Source organism: Vanellus vanellus (genome assembly GCF_965231255.1).
Source record: "Vanellus vanellus genome assembly, chromosome: 1".
NCBI lineage: Eukaryota > Metazoa > Chordata > Aves > Charadriiformes > Charadriidae > Vanellus > Vanellus vanellus.
Window position 1 is genome coordinate 130,497,410 of NC_138905.1, and position 21,959 is coordinate 130,519,368.

A 21,959-nucleotide genomic window follows, 5' to 3' on the forward strand; every position below is an offset into this window, starting at 1 on the left:
AATACAGGTTTTGGAACATTAAAATACAGGGGGATTCTGTAATCCACAGCAAAATAACGTTTTGCTATTCCTTTTTTAGAAAATAACATTTTCTATAATACAAAGTGACAAACCATCTACAATATTGTCTTTTTATTCCCCTTTGGTTTGGAAGTCATCATTGTAAATATCAGCAGGGATCTCTGCACTTCAGTGCCTATTGCCTCACTTGTCTTACTTGCCTAAGAATTGCAAATGATCTTATTTGCAGGATTTTGAAAGGGGGAAAAGAAAAAGTTAAACGTTTAAAAATAAAATCCACAACCACATTAATACTTTTCCAAGAAGTGTTAAAAATAGGGTTTGCTTTTATATTTATAAAAGGGATACAATCAACTCATTCTTAAAATAATAATTAAAAAAAAAAAAAAGAAAACAAACCCAGGAAAGCAAAAACCAAACCATCTCTAGTTTCTACACACTCTGTAGTGACTACTGTGAAGCAACCGATACAGATTGGGTATATTCTGTTGTTTGACAGGTATCTACCACGGTACATGTTAGATGATCAGACTGTAGCGTTACCCCAAATGGGGGTCATTGAAAGGGCAGGGAAGGAGCAGTGCACATTACGGGAGTAGAAATGAAACTGGAGGTCTCAGTGAGGGATGGGGTCCTTCTAAGAACAAATATTCTCCAAAAGAGGTGAACTGCAGCAGGCATGGCCTTCAGGAATCAGGCTAGGCAGGCCAACAAAATGGATGGTGCTTCTGATATCAACATAGCTTTGTCCAAGCATTCCCAAGAGAGGTTAAAAACAAACAAACAAAAAGTCTAAAACTATACTAATGAAGCAAAAAAGTTTCCTATCTACACAGCAGTCTCTTCATTTAAAAAAATGTAAATATACAAACTCCAATAACATATAAAACAAAGTCGAAAATGTGAATGGGAAGAAATATGGGTAAAACAGGAAGACTGATGCTACAAAGAAATTGCAAAAAACATATGTACAAGACCCTGTTTTTCCTCATATGTTATCGATTGTAACGCATGTTTAACAGCAGCAGTCGAGGATGTAGTTCCAGGCACCGGACTGCAGACTCAGCTCCTACTCAAGGGGGTTGACGGCCCCTTGCATTTCGGTCACCAAATGACGCTTGATATACTTGTCTCCCGTGGCAAGAGGGGCAGTATCGCACTGTTTGTGTGAGCCTCTTCCGGATTCTGCTCCCTGTTAGTTTTTGTTTGCGGCCGCTGCCCGTTTATAAGTGTCATAGGGATGTTGCAGTAGGTATGCTGGTTACCTATTGAGGTAAGCGGCAGGGTGCCGGTAGGAGGTACATCGTATTCATAGCTTCGATAATAGTGTTTCTGGCGCATCTGTGAATGATATGTGTTATGAAAGGTGGAGCGCAGGTCTGGATGGGCAGTGGCAAGAGCAGTGGAGGTGGCAGCAGCCATGGAAATTGCGGAGACTGTCTGCAGTTCCCCAAAGGGCCCCTGCTCACTGACATCTAAAACCTGCTCGTGTGTGATGGGTTCAATCCTCTTAAAAGGCATTTCGTACTGTAAACGTTTCCAGAACTTGGAATTCAACTTGTTGCATTTTGGTCCATGCCATTTAATGACAGTGAGGAGCTTGATGGTATGTTTTAGGGCCTCAACCTCCTGGTAGTTCATAACTCCTCGTAGTTCACTGCATTCAATCAGTATCACTTTGATTTCGCCCGTGACTAACATGTTCCGAAGCCTCGTTTCCAGTTCAAAGATGCTCCATCCTCTTCTTACCACATAATTGGGAGTCATGACGATGATCAGTCGCTTGCTTTGGTCTACACATCTTGCCACGTCTTCAATGTAGGCTACAAAATAAGACAATTTCTCAAAAAACAATCTAAGAAAACACGCTGCTCCCATAGACTGGGGAGAAACAACAGACGCAAATCCCTGCTCCCAGAAAAGCTCCCAGAAATATGCAAAAACATCACTTGCAAATATGCCAGGTTGGCTTGCCAGAACATGGTCCTGGGCAACCTACTCTAGGTGGTCCTGCTTGAGCAGGGGTTTGGACAAGATGACCTCCAGAGGTTCCTTCCAATCAACCATTCTGTGATCTTGTGAAATACCTATTCCTGCATGCGCTATGGACGGTGGGTGTTTGTTCATGAGCCGTGATTTTGTATCAATATCTATATCTTTATTGGAACAAGCGTGTCCGTCATCATTTTTTTCTTTTAAAAAAACAGTCACCCAGGTAGGCAACAGAGCAGCAACTATGCGCTTCAGGGACTCAGTCTGAAACACAAATGATACTCTAAGGTGTACTGTAGGCTTAGATTCTTCTTTTCCTTTTATGCCCTAGATTCTTCTTTTCCTTTTATGCCCCAGCCACACACATTCACAAAAACAGTGTTGGCGCCTGCAAATTGGTGTTTTGTTTGCTGTAGATTTAACAAATACCCATGTGAATGTTTGATGTTGCGCTTTGCCTATACCAAACATCCTTTTTCATCTTTAGTAAAAGATATTGGTCTTAGTAGCTGTCTATATGGTTACACTGAAGTTATGAAGAATACTGCCGCAACTTACAAAAAATTACTGTACGTAGGTTGGAATATGTGAAAGAAGCATGAAAAAGATCTACTTGTACCAGCTGGAATCAATTCTAATTTTCAGTCTCTGAGAATGATCCAGTACCTCCACTGCACATATATCTACAGTGGACACTAAGAGAATTCACTAATTTGCTCTGCTGTAGATGTTATTACTCAACCCTTGCCTTAGTCCAAACACAACTTTTTCCTTTCTGTCTGAATTTCTGTAATAATCATGGATATCCCTCCAGGCAAACACTAAGGAATAGAAAACATTCATTCCTAGATACGCAAGCTCTCAAAAAATCTGTGTAACAATGTTAGTCTCATTAATTCCCTTTACTCACGCATGTCCTTTTTGCACTCTCTCATCTCCAATCAATAGAATACAATTACTAAAAAAATAATCCTATTATCTGACAAATACATATTAAGTATATTTGGTGGCTTATCTTCACCATTCTCTAAGATAACAGAGGAAAGACAAAATTCTGAAGGAGTAGGTATAGAAACAATACTAAAACAATCACTGCAATCACTGCATTTGCTGTTTAGGAAACACAGAAGAATAAAGATGTGACTTACTTCCTGTGGGAATCAAATCTCTGTCTGGTATGAACAACTTGTATCCGTAATGCTTTTCAAGCATATCTGGTAGGATCTCAAGAGCAAATCTTTCTTCTTCTCCAGTTTCTTGATTCCACTGGTCAGGGTCCACTTTGGTATAAGACAGATATGCATCGTAGTCTTTGTTGTCTAGAGAGAGGAAGAAAGTAAGTTAGTTTATTCATTATTCTTGCAGATTTCCTTGACAATTCCCCAGGAATTATTTCTGGCAGAATTTCCCAGGAAAAGGAAATTGTTTAGATAAAATGGCAAGCTTTCACCCAATCTCCAGATATGAATCTATTCCCTTTTCCTGTTTCACCTGGTAGAGGTCATCCTTATTTACACAGGTGCAAGGGAGAAGGCATCCATATCCATAGACTGAAGTCAATTTGTGCATAAACATTTGTATAAGGCTCTGTATGAAGGAAACCCGCTCAACTGTGGGGAGGCAGCTTGTAAGTACGAAAGAAAGAAGTCGCTGAAAAGAATTTGAATTCTTCTCTAGCTTTAAAAGGGAAAAGAAAGGCATGGAAATATCTAAGCTAATGTGCAATCATCTCTGTTGCATAGTGAAAACATTTCAGTCTTGCCAGATTTTTACTACAAATTTAGGGCCTGGGGCTGAAATGTTCTAAGCAAATGTGTAGCTTTACTTGTAAAACTGGTTGGCTTTTCAGGTCTGAAATTATTGCCAAGCTTAAATCTTTGCAGCATCAGTTCCTGCTAATGCAGTTTAAATCTCTGGAATTCTGCACGCTTAAATTTGCAAATGTAATGTTGCATTAATGTACATTTCATTACTTAACAGTGTGTTTTTCATTTCAAGATGGGAAATAAATGTGCTTGTTTCTTAAATGCGCTTGGTGTGCCTACTTGAAAGACAATCAAAAGAGCCATCATTAATTTTCATTAGGAGGTCAATAATGCCAAGTGCTCTGGAACTAATTCAGTGGAATAAGAGGTCACGTTTTGACTTTTGTTGTGAAGAAAGCAGAAAAAAATCAATGGCAAGAATAATGAAATGTTAACATCCTTCTAACTCTAACAACAACATTATGCTCAGGCTACCAAGAATATTAATTGCTTGTAAAAGAGACCTGATTGAATACTCAACTGTGTGTCGTAAGTAACATTATAGTCAGTCAGTCTATGCTGACTTCAGTTATTTACTGAACCACTCCTTTCCTGATTTTGCACCTTTTTGTACTCTGGTAGCATTATTTAGAAAAGCCTGCCAAATGTAGGGTGGGTGCAAAGAGTATAAATGAAATTAATGAAACAGTGCTAATCTTTTACGGTCCACTCTTCCTTCTGCGGAACCATGCATACTATGCTCCTTAACGTTTGCAGATGACAAAATTTCAAACTTTCCAAACCCATTCTCTCCCCTGCACACTTTTTGTGTGATATTATCAATTGAATTGTTATGTCCAATATATTGTGGCTTGATGGTTGCACTCAGAGTGTTGTGGTAAACCGCTCGATGTCCAAGTTGAAACCAGTGACAAGTGACGTTCCCCAGTACTGGGACTGGTGCTCTTTAACATCTTTGTTGGGAATGTGGACAGTGGGATTGAGTGTACCCTCAGCAAGTCTTCTGACAACACCAGGTTGTGCAGAACGGTCGTCACGCTGGAGGGAAGAGATGACATCCAGAGGGATCTCGACAGGCTTGAGAGGTGGGCCTATGCCAACCTCATGAAGTTCAACAAGGCCAAGTGAAAGGTCCTGCACCTGGTTGGGAGCAATCCCAAGCACAAATATAGTCTGGGCAGAGAACGGATTAAGAGTAGCCCTGAGGAGAAGGACTTCGGGATGTTGGTGGATGAGAAACTCAACATGAGCCGGCAATGTGTACTCAAAGACCAGAACGCCAACCACATCCTGGGCTGCATCAAAAGAAGCATGGCCAGCAAGTCGAGGGAGGTGATTCTGTCCCTCTACTTCGGACTTGAAGACCTATGAAGAAATGCTGAGAGAGTTGTGGTTGTTCAGCCTGGAGAAGAGAAGACTCTGGGGAGACCTTGTAGCAGCCTTCCAGTACCTAAAGGGGGCCTACAAGAAAGCTGGAGAGGGACTTCTTACAAGGGCATGTAGTGATAGGATGAGGGATAATGGCTTCAAACTGGAAAAGGGTAGACTTAGATGAGATATTAGGAATAAATTTTTCACTCCGAGGGTGGTGAGACACTGGAACAGGTTGCGCAGAGAAGTTGTGGACATCCCATCCCTGGAAGTGTCCAAGTCCAGGCTGGATGAGACACTGGAGCAACCAGGTCTAGTGGGAGGTGTCCCTGCCCGTGACGGGGTGGGGTTAGAACTATATGATCTTTAAGGTCCCTTCCTACCTAAACCATCCTATGATTCTATGACCCACAGAAAACAAAACAAATAAATAAAAAAAACAATAACAGCAACAACAACAGAAAAAAAAAAAAAAGATAAAGAGAAGCACTGCTTTCTGTGGTTCACTCTTTCCATTATTTTTTTTGGAGTATTTGTGAAACCACAATCTTTAACAACAGGCAAGAACCTAATGCCTTTGACAATGCCTTGAAATAACACTGAATGTATCAAGCATGAGACAGAGGGAGATTACACAGCAGGTTTTTGCTTCTACAGTAGGACAGTGTTAACCCAGCAACCAAGTTAACACAGAGGGAAGTCATGAAATATATGGGAAAGTTATGACAACCGACAAAATAATGCAGTAATGCCATTTTCTATTGTCACCTTAGTAATGGTCATAACCATACCATGTGCTTGAAAGCAGTGTTACTCTGTTGAAAGTCTTTGAGTAAAGATGAGAATTTATAATTACTCAAAGGGATAATTAATAAGAAATAATGCAGTATTACAACTGTTTTAAGGGCTCAGGGTATTGTCTGTTAGGATGGTTTGCACATTCTTCCATAGAGGGAAAATTATTCATGCTATGTCTCTGTTTTCTTGCATATATAAATAATGCACTAATGCATTTATTTGAAATATACATTTTTCATACCATGGGGGCTCCAGCATTTCCACTGACTACAACAGCATTATCCTATATTGCAGGGAGCATTTCTTTCCACCATAGTTCCCTAGTTTTAATGGCATTTGAAGGGCAAAGAATGGCCAGGATCTAGGGTATGCCTATACAGATGGGTTCAGCCAATCATGAATTTACTCAAACTCCAATCCAGCAAGATGTGTAGTCCAGTTTGGGAAAGTCTTAGATGCATTAGCACAGTGGTTTCCCTGAGCTATTATACTCCCCATCTGTCAGGGATTTTTTTTAATTTTGTTTGATGAAAAGAAAAAAGTTCAGTTTACAGCAGAATTACTTTATGTGGTAATTTTGCTAACTGATGGTCTGACATACTGACACGAGCAGACACTTCGCAAAATGTGAAATGCCTGGGATACACAGGGGATGATCACATATGCCTTTGTTTTAGTTCTATGATATTTACATATTAGCCTGCTTTTAGTTAATTAAAATTATTTAGGTTGCATTGTCAGCCCTGTGAAACATTTCAAGAACTACAGCAAGCAGATAGCTACGCAGCCGTCAGAAGCTATCTTTTCTGTGATGCGATCAAAGGGCTATGGCATTATTTACTATTTTCTCTAATTGTTATGGAGAGTAAAAAAAAAAAATATAGAATTTCAGTTGTAATGAAAAATGGGAGAACTCATAAAATTGTTGAAATCTCCCATCTCTGGGAAAGTATTTAAACACCCAGTAGGAGAGCATCTCTGCCTGTGTTTCTTCTCAGTTAAATGATCCCACCTACTCCTGTTTGTAATGGGTGGGACCTACTTTCTAAAGAACATTTCTGATCTTAATCTATGTTTTTTAACATACTGTCCCAATGGACTGAGAGGGAGAGATGGGAGCCTGCAGCCATCCAGATCTTGCGTCTGGGAGCTGGGGCTTGCATCTTGCCAGTCTTTTGGCCATGTCACGTGGAAGCAGGAGGCCCTCAGCTTTGCTCTCAGGCCCTTTGCTCTCAGGCTGTTTTCCGTGTAAGCCTTCCTTCAAGCAACACATCCAGGAGTCCCCAGACTCCTGGCAAACATGCAGGAAGTCCATTACAGTTTTGTGTTTTCCTGATCATTCACTGGAAACGGTATTTTACCCATGAAAATATTTAGTGTCAGTACATATGCCTTTTCAAAGAAAAAAAACTTCACCAGAAAACATATATAATATTCAGTGTCGGAAAAAAAGGGCAAAAATGCAAATTAAAAAAAAAAACTGGTGGCAAACTAATCTTTTCTTTAAAATGAGAATTTCCTTATTTCCCTTCATCAGCAAACAATTAAGTCTTCTATCCAAGAATCCTCGGAATGAAAATGTGATTGATTGTTGCTTGCACTTTGGCTTTAGATATAGATTATGCCATTTCAAAGATTTGTTTTTATCAGGCTCCTGTGCATTAGCAATAAACTAGAATATAGTTACTCACTACCTGTTTCCTCCCACACTTAGGAAGAAAAATACCTGCTAATAACCAAAGGCAGGGATGTTGATCATTTCATCTGAGACTTTTTTCTTTCCCATGGAGATTGAAAGCAATTATCTACATATACTTTTGTACCTGAAAGCACTCTTATTCCCTTAACCATTTCAGGGTTCTTTTTTAAGAAACATATGAGAATAAGTTCATCTTGCATTGCCTTCAGGTAAGTTGAAAAAATATTGAAACAAAACCTAAAGCAGACCTTGCATGGCCAAATTCAACCAGACTTGATGCAAAAAAGTCTTTGTTATTGTACTGTAACCGTAAGAGATGGATTAGTTCACCACAATGGGGTCAAATACAGCCTGTGCTCAAGGCATGACGCGTTCAGTCCACAAATGTTTCAGTCAGCCTAAAACCACTAGTGCTGCAAGACTCTGGTCAAAACAGACTGTGAAGTACAAACTTTGCCATATCATTTTAACCTTTCTATGGAGTTGAAAGCAAGGACACTGAGTAATGGTCATGGAGCTGCACTCAGCCATAGGTCTGACAAAATTATTTGAATCAATTCTAGGGGTAAACATGGAGCATGAAATCCCAGCTTCATTGATAACACGTGGAAGCATTACTTCACTTAGTGGCCCAGGATTTTAGCCAAAACACCTGTTGCAGCATTGCATCATGCATTCTTTAATGCTGTCCATTCCTTTCGGTACCCATCCAAGTGCGGAATATGTTATCATACTTCCTGTAACTTTCTACAGTGTTGATCCAGCAGAAGTGATATAAGCTTTTAGGGGATAAAGTTGCAAATGCTTCTTGTTATTCCAAGGATGCGCTCAGCAGCAGTCACTTAAAGGCTCGATGTAAGCATAAAATGAAACCCAGACTCTATATGCATCTACTTTGTCACATGCAAACAGAATCTTTGGGTAAGTAAATTGCTATCAGACATCTAAGAACTCATCTGTATGCATGCTCTTTTAACAGCTACACATGAAGAAATGGTAAGCTGGTGCCTACAGAAACATAGATAAAGCTTCCTCTTCTACAGGGACCAGCAAACAGATTCAATTTTGAATTTATATTATAGATGTATACGTTTTCTAATGATTTCCGTGTTGCACTCCAAGAAGCCAGCAGTTTGGGCCTTTGAGGGTTTATTAAACCTTAAACATTGCAGATATTTATGCTGATGGGGGACAGAAAAATTATATATATGGATGAAAAATTAAAATAATAAAAACCCTTTCAGAGAGTTTTTTTCTTATCAGCTATGTTCAAGTAGACGACAAATTGATTTTCAGCTGGCATGATACATTTTCCACAAGACAGATTAATAGATCAAAACAAAGAGAAATCTCACAATGTCATATTTCATAGTGAACCTTATTTTAATGAACCTGGAAGACCCAGACACCAGTGTCAACCCACACCTCTGTGCGTCCTGAAATCCTCCGGCGTAATTGGCAGTGCCTTCAGAAACATTCAGTGCACTGAAGGGAGCTGACCACACACAGGTTGCTCTGCAGCTACGTGTAGCCAGCAACATGTCTGGCTTCGGCAGATCTTCCATTTCTAGACCAATCGGCAACCGGACAGTTGATTCCCCTCCTTCGCCAGAGCACGTGCCAGCCTAGTAAAGGCTCATTACTGGAGCCCAGGAACAATGTGCTTTAACTTGGAGTTTGAGGATTTCAAGTGGGGTTCTTAGAAATGACAGACTGGATCCTCCCAGTGCTGCAGAGAGTTGGAGTCAAGCTGATACAGGAGGCTTTCCTCTTTAAAAAAACGTACTGCGTTCAGGAAAGGTTGCAAAGTACTGGGCTTTCAAATTTTCCCAGAGACTGTCGTTGCTTCAAAATTATAATGACTATGGCATTTCATAATCTGTCCTTGTTTCAGTACTTGTGGGGCCACAATTAATGTACACATTGCAACAGTGTTCATCACTCTTAACATAATGAAAAATGTAATATAAATCCTTAGTTGAGTAAAATGCCTGAATCCTAAGTCTTTCAAAATGCTTATACTTTTTCTCACACTATTTACTGTTGCTTATGAAGCTCTCCTTAACATTTTCTTTTATTTTTAAATGTCAAGCCCTTTTAATGTTAATAAAAATTAAGAACTACCAACAGTAACTTTTTCTGTGGCAATGTATTTTTTAAGTGTAGCTTTCCTAATGATATTTCATACTCTTGTGCAGACTGGGTAATGGTGAATTGGAGGGAGGTTTTGTAAATGCAACACTTGGGAAGATGTTAAAGAAATGTCATCAATTCTAAATAGGTTCTGGAGTATTCTCAGCACAGCACAGAACAGAAAAAAAAGGTCTTCTGTCCCTAGTAGGCACATTTATAAAACTATTAAAGCCATGGACATGCATTTCGTCTTCCCTTTTTCCCCCACTTTTTCCTTCTTTTTCTTTTTATTTTTTTCCCCATTTAAACCATATTGAATTTTGGAAGTCTAAAGACCATGAAAAATAAAAGAAATACCAATTTAAAAGTTGATTTTATAAGAATGTTTATGAAAAACCCAAGATATCAATGCTGCATTTGACATTTCTTGAAAATTGGGAGTGATTCCCAGCAGATAAAAAGTCAGCCAAAAATTAGTACAATGGCATGATGTCAAGTGTAAAATAAATTCTCTCTGTAAGCTATATTTTCCCTGGTTTTCTATAATTACAGCTAAAATTTGTCATTGACAGATACACAAGATAGAATATTACTTATTTAAACTGAATAACCTATTATTTAAGTTATTTTTTTCCCTTATATTTAGTCTGATTTTGTATTTCTAACTAAATGAAGAGTGCATCTCAAACATTTCCCAGTCATTCTCATTAACATGGAAGTTTAAATTTATTACTACTACTGAAGACATTCTACTTTCAATATAAAAAACTGATGAAGCATTAATCTTGTTGCTTTTGACAGATACAAAAAGTCAAAGTCCTTATAAGAGTTTCAGAATATTAAAAAATCATGAAAATTAAAAGATGGTGACAAAAATTTTTTTCTTGGTTGCTATCAGTTATTTGCAGGTCAAACACCAAACTAAGAAAAAAAACGTATTACTAGTAGATATTGAAAGACTGAATGGTGGCTACCTAGCTAGAAACATAGTGTAGCGTAGCATAGTAATTACCTATGGAAGACTGGAAGAAACTAGCTGCTATTTAAAAAAGGAGAAAGTAGGAAGAAGCACTAACAAAAAGTTTCATGTAAACTCTGGATAGGGAAGAGTATGTTTTTTTCCTACACTAAAGAAATGTCGTGAATAAAAAGTGACAAGAAGTGATGCTTTTACTATGGCCCTAATTCAACAAAGCAATGTTACCTGTATAAAATACATGCTTAATTTTATGTATCTTCCTTCATTCTGTTGATCTCAGTGACAGTACTTGTATCTTATCATTGGGTTAAGTATTTTGAAAACTGGAGCGAGGACAGCCTTGATCTAGGCAAAAGCAGTGAAAAGTTAAATGAAACATTATAAATATAAACAAAACTCAGGGGAGAAATGGCTTGGAAACTGACTTTCAATCTAAGATTCTTGAAATCAGATGCCAATATGCTGTGTTCATCTCACCTACCTTGGAAATCTGCAGCATGTTTTGGCCTTAGATAAAAAAAAAAAACTTCAAAGCTTAGAATCATTTGACAGAGCTGCTGGTTGAGGAACAGGAGATATCTCAGTCTTCATTGATTTATATATGGTAGTCTTTTTTTTTTCTCTACTTTACATCTGGACTTTCTAACCTATAACAATGTTTTAGTTTGGATTCTAAAGATGTTCTTGGTGATATTGTTATTTTATTTTTTAATACATGTATTACACATACTCTAGATGCTATAAAATAGGAAAAGATAAAAAAGCAGGAATTTTTCTTTGAATTTGTAAGTTTCAAGGACAGAATCTAGAAAATCCCGTATTCAGTGGAGTCATAAATTGAGATTTTATTGTTTGAATTGCATTTCAGATGTAAATAAATGGCATAAACAAGAAGAGTTAAGAGAAGCAGTTCTCCAGCAATAAAACTGTACTTAAATAAGAGGAAAATCCCTTTTCGTAACCAATAATATTTAGAAATGTGAAAGCTGCATTTTTCTAAAAGTGATTTTAATAGAATTTGAAATTCGTATTTGTAGAGCAGGATTTCTTATTGCCATGATTTGCCAATAGACAATAAGAACACATATGCAGTGGTGAGGCTGCTATTGCAAACTTATTCTATGGGTCCCCAGGGAAGATTCTGTAATTGCAAAGTCACTAACTTCAGCAGTAATTTCAGTCTAACTATACCTGCATAGCATAATCATTAACACAAGTGCTTTGGCGGTGCTTAAACCATTGGTAAAAGTTATATTTGAAAGTTAGCAACTAAGTCATACTGAAACATTAAGAATCTCAAAGTGTTACCTTTCTGTGCTGTGTAAGAAGTTTACTGGGATGAATCCCAGGAAACCCCTAAGAGGTATATATTACCCGCTCTTGACTTGTACAGTTAATAAGTTAGTATTATCTGGGCAATCCCACAGGTCTGTCCATGAACCCTGCTACTCTTTTGCAGCTAAATAATAGTAATGACAAAAATCATGATTACTTAAGGACTCCCAGGTTTCATCAGTCTGCTAATCTGAGCATTGATTTGCTTCTCCTCAGCAAGCAGTCAAAACTCATCTCTTAAGAACATGCAACCAGCACAGCCAAGAAACAGCCACTATAGATGTCATGCACCAAATCCAAACAAGATCTCCTGAATTTAGAGAGCTCCGCAGTGACACATTTTAATCACTTTAGGAGCACTTTTTTTTTTTTTTTTTTAATTTCAGCAATATCAGGGTGGGGGGGAAGGCAGCAACCTGAAAGTTGAAACCCAGAGGAAGTCCCCAGTCCTGGCTCCCAGGTGCCTTCCCTGCCTGCACCCCAGGTGCACGGAGGCTGTGTCTTCCCTCGGTTCACCCAGGTGTCCTTGGCAAGGAAAGCTGAGGATAAGATCGAGGACATCAGGGAGAGCTCCTGTCCCACATTGCAGAAGCAGCTGATGGGACCTAAAGGCACTAAAGGTCATTGTGAAGGTCATCATATCAGCTGCTAAGCAAAGCTCTCACTTCCTAGTTATCAGCTGCTTACAGGCTTATTTTTGTTCTTGAGCCTAAAGCTTGACTTCTTCTCAGCCCAGCTGTGAGACATTAAATTTATGTAAATTTCATTAGAAAACTATTTACAACGCATTTGTTCAGACTTTCTCTTTAATTTCTACTTTTTTATTCTTATCGATTGTAATGCCAGTCTCTTAATGTAAAATTTGTTCTTTTTCATGATAGTTTTTACTCCTTGCTTATTAATTCCTTCATACAAAAATGCCCGCCAATTTAAAAGGTTACTAACATACCCAGGCAATGGTAGGGGCTAGTGCCTGCAGTCTGTTTCTACTGCTAACTGTACCATGTGCTCTTTTCTCTGAAACTGGAATCTGGAATGTAAACACATATATAAGTTCATGATTTTTAGTAATTTTGCCTATCTGACCACGTCCAATGGTTTTCAGCCTGTCTTCTGTAGGCTTCTGGATCTATCCTTAATATACCTTAAAGCTGGCAGACAGACATCTGCACATCCACTGGAAACTCAGGTCTAGATACTGAAACGGCAAGAAAAAGTTGAAAATAGCTGTTTTGGTGACTTTGAGCCTCCTGGCCAATTTAAGGTAGCATCATAAATGGTGCTGCTTAGAGAAGTGGTCTGACTCCTCTCTCCACCCTCGCTGTGTCTGCTGATGAGCTGGAGCAGTCTCACCAATGAGAAAGTTGTCCCAGGTAAAATCCTGGGAAAATTTCCTTAGATTTTGGGGGACCTGGAAGTCCGCTCGCATGCAGGCAAAGAACAGATTTCTATAGTGTGGTATTATCTCTTCTGATACAAACATCTTTTCAGGTCACAGAATGCAAGGTAGAAAGAAGTTGGGGCATGTGCTGATCACAGGTACTTGTAAATCTTTATTTGCATTTTTACTCTTCTCTGTTAGTTAAAGTATGATACTTAGTTGGTTCATCAAGTCATTTAAAGACTGGGAAAGGCAGCAAGAGAAGATCTGTGGAAATCAAAAATACTTAATCAGTAACTGCTAAAACCCTCCTCAGAGGACGAAGGTGATATAAAATCTTTTGTGTACAGCTCAGTGTACAGCAAAAGAGAAGAAATCATCACTTCTAAAAGTGGCTTTCACTAATAATGTGTTAGTCCTTAAAGTGTACTTTATGGACAAGGCTTTTTAAAATAAGCTTTTGAGTTTAGAGCTGCAAACCTAAAAAGGTTGCCTGTCATTTAACAATGATCAGCCCTCAGAAGATCCCGGTGAAGTATTCATTTCTGAAAATTTTGTTGTTTTCAGAATAATACCGGGCAGTTCTTCATTTGCATGCCACTTCAAGGTATCATCTTCATTGTGCATGCAGAGAGATCTTGAATGGAACAGATTTGGGAGTTTCTGACTACCAGACTGGTTAGGGTGAGTAATATCTCTGAGGCACAAGGTCATGCCAAACACCTGCAGGTGAGAAAGCTACTGCTTTGCCAAGGATCAGAGTGTTTTCCTTGCCCCTGTGCCCAGCTCCCAGGGGGATCTGCCAGACGCTCGGAGTGAGGTCCCCTGACTAAACACTGGCACGTCACATAGCTCCTCACGGAAGGACACAACGCGGTGTCGGTCACCCAGTCCCCCAGTGTGGAGTCAGCTCCCAGGCAGCTGGAAGGCACAGGCACAGAGCGGGAGGAAAAGCGGTAAAATGCGAGCTGGATTTGATTTTGTTTCAGTTTAGTAGGAAGGGCAGGGAATTAGCCAGGAAAACAAAAAAGCCGGCTTCAGTGCCCATTCCCAGGAAACGTGGGAGAATGAGCTAAAGCGTTTGCAGGAGTGAGGTAAAACCAGGAGGAGAGTCTAGTCCTCAGGGTGAGAGAGGAGACGGGAAATTCAAAGCTGCGAGTTAGAGAAATGAGGACTCAGCAGCTGTGATCATTTGCTACATATGCAGTACCACTACAGAAAGTAACAAATTAAGTTGCATTGGCTGTAAGGGTTAAACACTTTGTTTTCAAATATTTCTCACAATTTACCCGTGCCTCCCACAGAAATGCGTATGTTAGCCTGAGAAAAACTGATGTGTTTAAGGCTTGGAAGGGAAAGAGGAATTGTGATGAGGTTTGACATCCTGAAGGGCTTGTTCTCTGATCAGGGAAGAAATGAAGCGTTGCATTTTAAAAGAGATTTTCAACTGAAAATTTTAATTGGACCTCACTTTTAAAGTGTTTCAAATCCTCTCTGGGTTCAATATAATGCACAGAAAAAAAGCCTGTGATATTTTGATGTTTGCTTATCTACATGCTGTCCCGAAGTATGACAGAACATGGTGTAAATTATGAATAGCACGTGGGCGCTCTGCTGTTGCACTGCAGGAGATGTGGCGAGAAGATTTGATAGTTCAGCATTTTGTGTCTGTCAGTAACAAACCAAGCCAAAAGAAAGGATCTGAATGTACATCTGCAATTTATTTCTGCACAAGCTGTGGCTTGGTCTTCTGTGGGGAATTTTCTCTCTGTTTTCTTGCTTTTGCAAGCATGTAAGTGAAAGAGACAAGAGTAAAAAGTCCAGCTGCAGTAACTTCATCGGCACAATGGGTTTTATGCATGTCGCTGTATATTGAATACAGTAGAAGCCACAGGCTTCCATTAGGAATCTGCAAGTGGTATTTTTCTTCTTATATTATTACTGCGGTTAAGCACTGAAGCTATCAGTGTTTGCATTGATCATCTAAGGAGAATCCATGCTTTATCTTTTTTAACAACGATCATTGCTCAGAAGGATAAGATGAATGGATATTGGGTTTAGTCCTTTTGAATCCCACAACCACATCTTCAGAGGTCACTTTTTTTGTTGTTTAAAACATGTGATTGAAGTGCGGTTGTTCCTAGGTGATCAATGTTCGGGATGGGAGGAGAGAGAGGCAAGCGTGGAACACCTGGTAGAGTAAGTCTGCAAATGAATTGGAATGATTTGAGGTAACAATAAATGACAGCTGTAAAACAAAGAATTCCTGATCTGCAAGAGAAAACATTAAATTGCATCTATTTAAACAATTATTAATTAAACTATTTCTGCATGATGTAATATGACAATTATTAAATTCACACAATTCATGCAAGTAAGCATGCCCACTTAAACTGGGCGCAGCTTTGTGGAGAAGAGAGGATCTCAGCTCCTAAAAAAGAAAGGTGTCTGCCAAAATCCTCCATGAGTCACCATCCCTCTGGGCCTCAGTTTTCTCCTCTCTAAAATAAGTTGAACAACCTGATTTTTTCCCCCCCACTGAGCTGCTATATTAATGCATCTTTTTTGTAAATCCAGTAGAAGGACACAAAATGTTCTAATGTTCTTGGGCTTGTTGTTCTGAGCATTTTCTATTTTGAATCCTTGTGCATTTTTAGATGGGAGGCAGAAGTGGGTCATTCCCTAGTGATCTTATCATGGAAGCCTTTCCCTTATATAAGGACCTCTAATTCTGCTGCCCCTCTTCTCCCTTATCGGTGACAGATTTGGCCAGCGCTTGTTTATCAGTACGCATTTATTTTAATATGTCACAGTGGCTTCTGCCCACGGGCTATTACCTTGAACTGTAAAATAACTTCTATTAGTATTTCAGTGAAAAAGAAGGTCCTGTCACCAAAGACGCAGTAGTAACACAAAACATCAGGAACTCTGACCCAAGAAACCAAACCTAATTAATCAGAGCCTGCAGCTCAACCCAGTTCGCTGTTCAACAGCAGTTTTGATTAGTAGTGCTAGAGGCAAAGACGACCTTTTTCTTCAGTGCTTAAAAAGAGAATAAAAGAAAATGCATGTACACATCTGACACAAGCTAGTGCACACATACATTGCAGATTACTTTTGTTTAGGTGGGGTGTCCTTGAGTCACAGAACAACTTTAATGACCATTAACCACTCTCACAGTGATTAAGTAAATGAAGTCAAGAAAATGAACTGCTGGGTACATTCCCAAGCACTCGGTACAGTTTATTGAAACTGATCAGTTTAAACAAGCAGTAAATTGAGATTCACTTCAACCTCTACCTACTTGGCGAATACAATTAGGGAAGACGCTCCCTAGCTTATGGAGAAGCGGAGCTGGCTTTCAGTACTGACAGAAAGTGAAAGCCTTTAATGCATCAATGTTGATCATTTACATTCAGCATCGGGAATAAAAATCTAAAAGACATGGGTGTCTTCTGGAGCTCACGTACATCAGAGAGCAGCATGTACATCAGCTCAGCAATCACTGCTACTAATGTGCTGCATGAGGAATGCATATTCAAGTCAGTGCCTAATGCAGTGAGAAATAAAAATTGCAGTTGTTAACGCGTCTTGAACTGAAATGAAATTTGGGCCTTAGCGGAGAGAAATAAAAGACAGCCATACTTTGAAAGTACAAAACATACTAAGAAGCTGCCTTACCTCCGTCTAGTTCTTCAGCTCCAAAATGATTCCTGTAGAAGAGCATGATCTCTATCTTGTAACACTTGTAGATAGTCACTAAACAAACAAGCAGCAGCAGAATAGCACCGAGCCCACCAGCAAGCTCGACTGTGTACATCAGCTCTGCAAAGAATTACAAAACACAATAACAACCACATTCCGAACCAGAGAAAGATTAGCAGCCGACCCCGCACTTATGTTAAACATTAAAATAAAAGAATGACTGATGGGTTTTTATGTATTTGTTTTGTTATAGGGGCCTTGAAGAAGTACCTAATTAACAGATTATTTTTTTTCTTTAATAAACTATTTTTTCCACTGGTACACCATCTGAATTGCTCATTTAAAAAATAACAGTTACTGAGGGGTGTGTGTGTATGAGTATGTGCATATACATAAGAGATATCAGATAACTCTCTTCCTCGCTACTCTCTGTAGCTAGATCACAGTTTGCTTTACACAGACAAATGTTGACATTCTAGTTATAATGAAAGCAGAGGTGAATGCTTATTTTTTGGGGACTATAATGCAAACAAAGCTCTTCCCTTATTCCACACACAAATAAGATGAGTTTCAGTCTACCGGGTAAGATTACACTAAGGATTTTTTTTTTTCCAAAATAATTAAAAAAAAAAAACAACACTTGAGAGGTGTGAAGAAAAATTATCCAAGGAACCCCATAGCCTCCAATGTCAGTTATGTGTTAATATCTTTCACACAGTTTCCCAATGATCTGCAGTTCATCTTCTCCCCTTTCCCTCATTGGGCTTGGCTTATGTGAAATCACAGCAAACCATGCCAATTTGTCTGTTCTGATGTTCCCATTCAGACCATGACCCCCTGGTGTCTTTGCTGCACTCTACCACTGGAGACTCACATGATGGGTTGAGGTCATCGCTGTGTAGCTCCATTCCTGAGGACGAGGACTCTGGTCAAATGTGGCCACAACTGTTTACCACCAGCGGTATCTTCAGTGGGGCCACTTATCAGTGCATAAGTAATATGCCATTATGGACTTTCACTTCCCCCAGTCTTAACCATTGCACGCTCAAGGAAGCTCACACATCTCTGTGGCATCCATTTTGTTGTTACTTTTCACTGGCTTGTTGACTGAAAACTGGCAATGTTAAAAAAGGAGGGTGGGAGGAGGAAAAGCGTCACTAACCATTTTCTAATTTGAAATGAGTAATAGGTGGCAAATCTTAAGACCACCCATACTTTTCCAATCTCACTCAGTTTTGAGGAATGCCAAGAAATCAAATCTTGGAAATCTAAGATATACAGTTTGCTTCATAAAAATCTGCACTGGAGAAAGCTCAGTTCCATGTTGTTTTCATAGTATCCTCTTCCAGTGGGCAGCTTCTGTCAGAGTGAAGCAGGGTAGCCCCGAAGTAACCTTTTTGTGTGTGTGTGTAGTTATGCAGACATGATATTCCAGCACAATACAATTCAATTAGAGAAATAAAAGGTTAGAGGAAAAAGTGACAATTCCATTTATTTTGACTGCATCTACTGAGAATCACACACTTTTTTATTATTTTGAGGCAACTGTAAGAAGATTTCATTGCTCTCTAGAAGACACTAAAAGTGTAATAAAATAAAATAAGAAGGCATTTATATTCCATGTCATTCTCTCCAAAACTGTGCTGGAAACTCCTTTGTGTTAGATATTTTTAAGACCGACATGGTTATTTCAGACTTTCAATAGTTTGCTGGTGCAGAGAGGGGAATGTTATTAAAAATACCCAACAAAAAATTGCTTGCATAGACAAGTAATACAGTATTTTAGAATATAAATGGAAATGGAAATTACTCTGCACTGGCTTACTATACCCTGTTTATCATTTTGTACTACAGGTGATGCAGCTGTTCAATGGTAACTAGAAGAAAAGCTTTAATATTTCTGGTTGCTAGGCACAAAATACTCTATTTATGTGCCTGCTGTTATGACTCATTAAAGGCAAGGAAAAACTTTACAACTGGAAAACGAAAGTTTTTCCTAAATTAATGATTTTGAGATTAAATGGAAAAAATAACTGCAGGTAGTCATCTGTTCTCTGTCATTGTGTATGAAATCAGACTAATGCACTGCATCACTTTGCCATCAAAGAGTCCCTCTTAGTTATCTTTTTCCCCATTAAATAATTCAAGATTATGCCTATATTTTTACGTCAGTAAAGTCTACCTGAACGCACATGAAACTGCCCTAAATTAGGCAACCGGAGCAAACAACAAAATTCTCTAAATCACCCTGAAACGTACTAGAAATTACCTTTTCATGTGCTGCTGCTGAGCCCATCGTGATCACTTATGAGCACAAGGATAAGGCGGTTCTTTCTTAAACTGATTTGTTTGCAAAGTAAGTTTCATGCCCTATCCATCTAGCACAGCAAGCTTGTATTTTCCTCTGTGCTGAGCAACGTCTGTCAGCACATGTCCGCTCTCCATCTGGGGTGCTATCAGCCGGGGTTCAGAGGCAGAGAAGAGCAGTGATGAGCCATCCCGACACCCAGCCCCTCAGATGCTTGAGCTGACCCCCAGGGTGATGGAGGTGGGACAGCCACAGCGGTGCAGGCCCATGGAAGGCGGGACAGATTGGCCTGGGCACAGCGCCTCACCAAGCTGGTTGCTTTCAGTCCCCGAGTTAGTGTTTCTGCAGGATGCTAAAGAGGGGGCACTGGCTGGCTTCGGGCTGCCGCAGGGATTTTGTGAACAGCGTTTCCCGGTGTGGGGCTGAGCTGCAGGTGTGAGGAGCGGAAGGCTGGGTCCTGCCCCTGCTCTCGGCCCCGCGGGTGACCGAAGCCATTTCACAGCGTTTCCCAGTGTGGGGCTGAGCTGCAGGTGTGAGGAGCGGAAGGCTGGGCCCTGCCCCTGCTCTCGGCCCCGCGGGTGACAGAAGCCATTTCACATTTCTGTGCCTCGGTTTTCCCGATGTGAACTGGGGAGGGGGCTTCTGACTCCTTGGTGGAAGAGGTTACTCCTGAAGGGGCTCTGCGAATACGGAGGGTGTTGGTGATGTGTATGACAACAACGATGCACTGACTGTTAAGGCTCAGTTGAAGTGTAACAGCAAGGTTGGAGCATAAGGTTACCTTCGCAAAAACAATTTTTCCCGCTGCCCTATGCTGCCTTTTGCATTGGGATTTGAACACGGTAGCTGCAGCAGGCATTACACTCCCTTTGAAGTGTGATATGTTTTTCCTGCTGAAATTCAAGTTTCCTGTGTGGCTCCACGCTAAAAAGATTCAATTTCAGCACAATTCCGCATCAGAGGGGAGAGAGGAAAAGTGCAAACCTTTTAAAATCTATTTAGCCTCTGTGTTAACGTTGCTCAAATTACAGACCTGGCCCTCCTTAAGGAGCTGAGGCTGAATGTAGAAAATAGTAGAGGAAAATTACTCGGCTAACCCTCTGGGGGACAGGCATTCTGTTAAACACAACAAATGAGCGAGTGCCAGGGAGTTACATCCAGAAGCACAGCAATCATTTAGTTACAGGCAATTAACAATAGTCCTCCAGTAGCACAGGAACAGTTCTACTCCAAGGGAAAACACATTGATTACTGCTGCGGTAGTAGATTGGTTTGTGAATAAATAGCTTCAACTTAAAACAAGATTTGTTACAAGCTTTTTGACCAATGGCTACAATTGTTTTTTCCTTATCGGGAGGCTTTGGCCAAGCAACCCAGTGAGAGACAGCTAATTAAAACAAAGTACGCGTCCTCTCCAAATATCCGGCATGACATGGCTGGTAATAAATACGCTCATTTTATACTGATTCTGTCCTTATTATTAGGCTTATTTGTAGTATATATCTTTGATCCTCACCTGGCTTTAATATTTGATAAACATCCTTTTGCTGTGTCATGCAGGTAATTCACTTATCGTAACTGGAGTTGTAACAAGAAGGTAAACAAAAGGGTGCCTTCAGAGATTCATGTCTTTTGACTTATAGGACATGCTTCAGGGACTTTACATTTAATGATCTGTGATAATTTAATATTAATCTTATTCTATTCATTAGTCTACATACGGCTGAACTACTAAGAAAAATAATTATATTTCAAACATTTTTTTTTTGGTGATTTATAACTCTTTGAGGACATGTGATTTATATCTGTGTAATCAATGTCTGAGCCTTTTTCAAAATCCAATTACAGTCTATATAAGGTTTCAATTTTGCAATCACTTACGCAGATTGCTTAACTTCACCGACTATAAGTAATCCCTCTGAAGTCAACAGGACTATTTACAGAGCTTCAGGTTAGTGCATACATAAATCTTTGCAACTTTGTGGCCTACGCTTATTCCCATTCTCTGCTTGTCTTGGACGATTTAACCCACAAGGCTACGAGGTTTGGTTAGAGACAGTTCTCAGTTTGTCTAGGCATACTTTCATAGACTTAAATTATTTAATGAGACATAAAGGTAATGAATATAATTTGGAAGGGGAGCAGTTGAAGACAATGCTAAAGCTCTCATGACGACACCCGAGAGAAGGTAAAGAAGGTAGATACTGGTGGCCAACGCAAGACTGACATGTCATAACATGCAGCTTTGGCTATAAACGCGTGTGTTTCTTCTAAAGAAAGGAGGAGGATGGCTAACACAGCAGTACTTGTCTGAGTCTCATTTCAGACATTAGCAGTAAACAGTAGGCAGAGTTTATGTTAGGAAAAAAGAAACCCGTAATCACAGTTTAAAAGTGAAGTATGTGCTTTCTTCTCCCCCCCCCCCAATGCAGTATTCATTATGGCATGGCTGTAAAACAATGATGTATCTT

The 21,959-nt window shown here is 39.6% G+C and overlaps 1 protein-coding gene across 1 annotated transcript in view; it reads right to left on the reverse strand.

Moving 5' to 3' along the window:
* Positions 1 to 1,125: 1,125 nt before the first annotated feature.
* IL1RAPL1 (interleukin 1 receptor accessory protein like 1) overlaps positions 1,126 to 21,959 on the reverse strand; it is a gene marked incomplete at both ends in the record, with an annotated part of 677,390 nt that continues 656,556 nt past the window's right edge. Inside the window, 3 exons of the mRNA XM_082498507.1 lie at positions 1,126 to 1,844; positions 3,162 to 3,332; positions 17,157 to 17,300. Of these exons, the coding sequence (XP_082354633.1) occupies positions 1,126 to 1,844; positions 3,162 to 3,332; positions 17,157 to 17,300 (1,034 nt within the window). The remainder of the gene's footprint in view (positions 1,845 to 3,161; positions 3,333 to 17,156; positions 17,301 to 21,959) is intronic.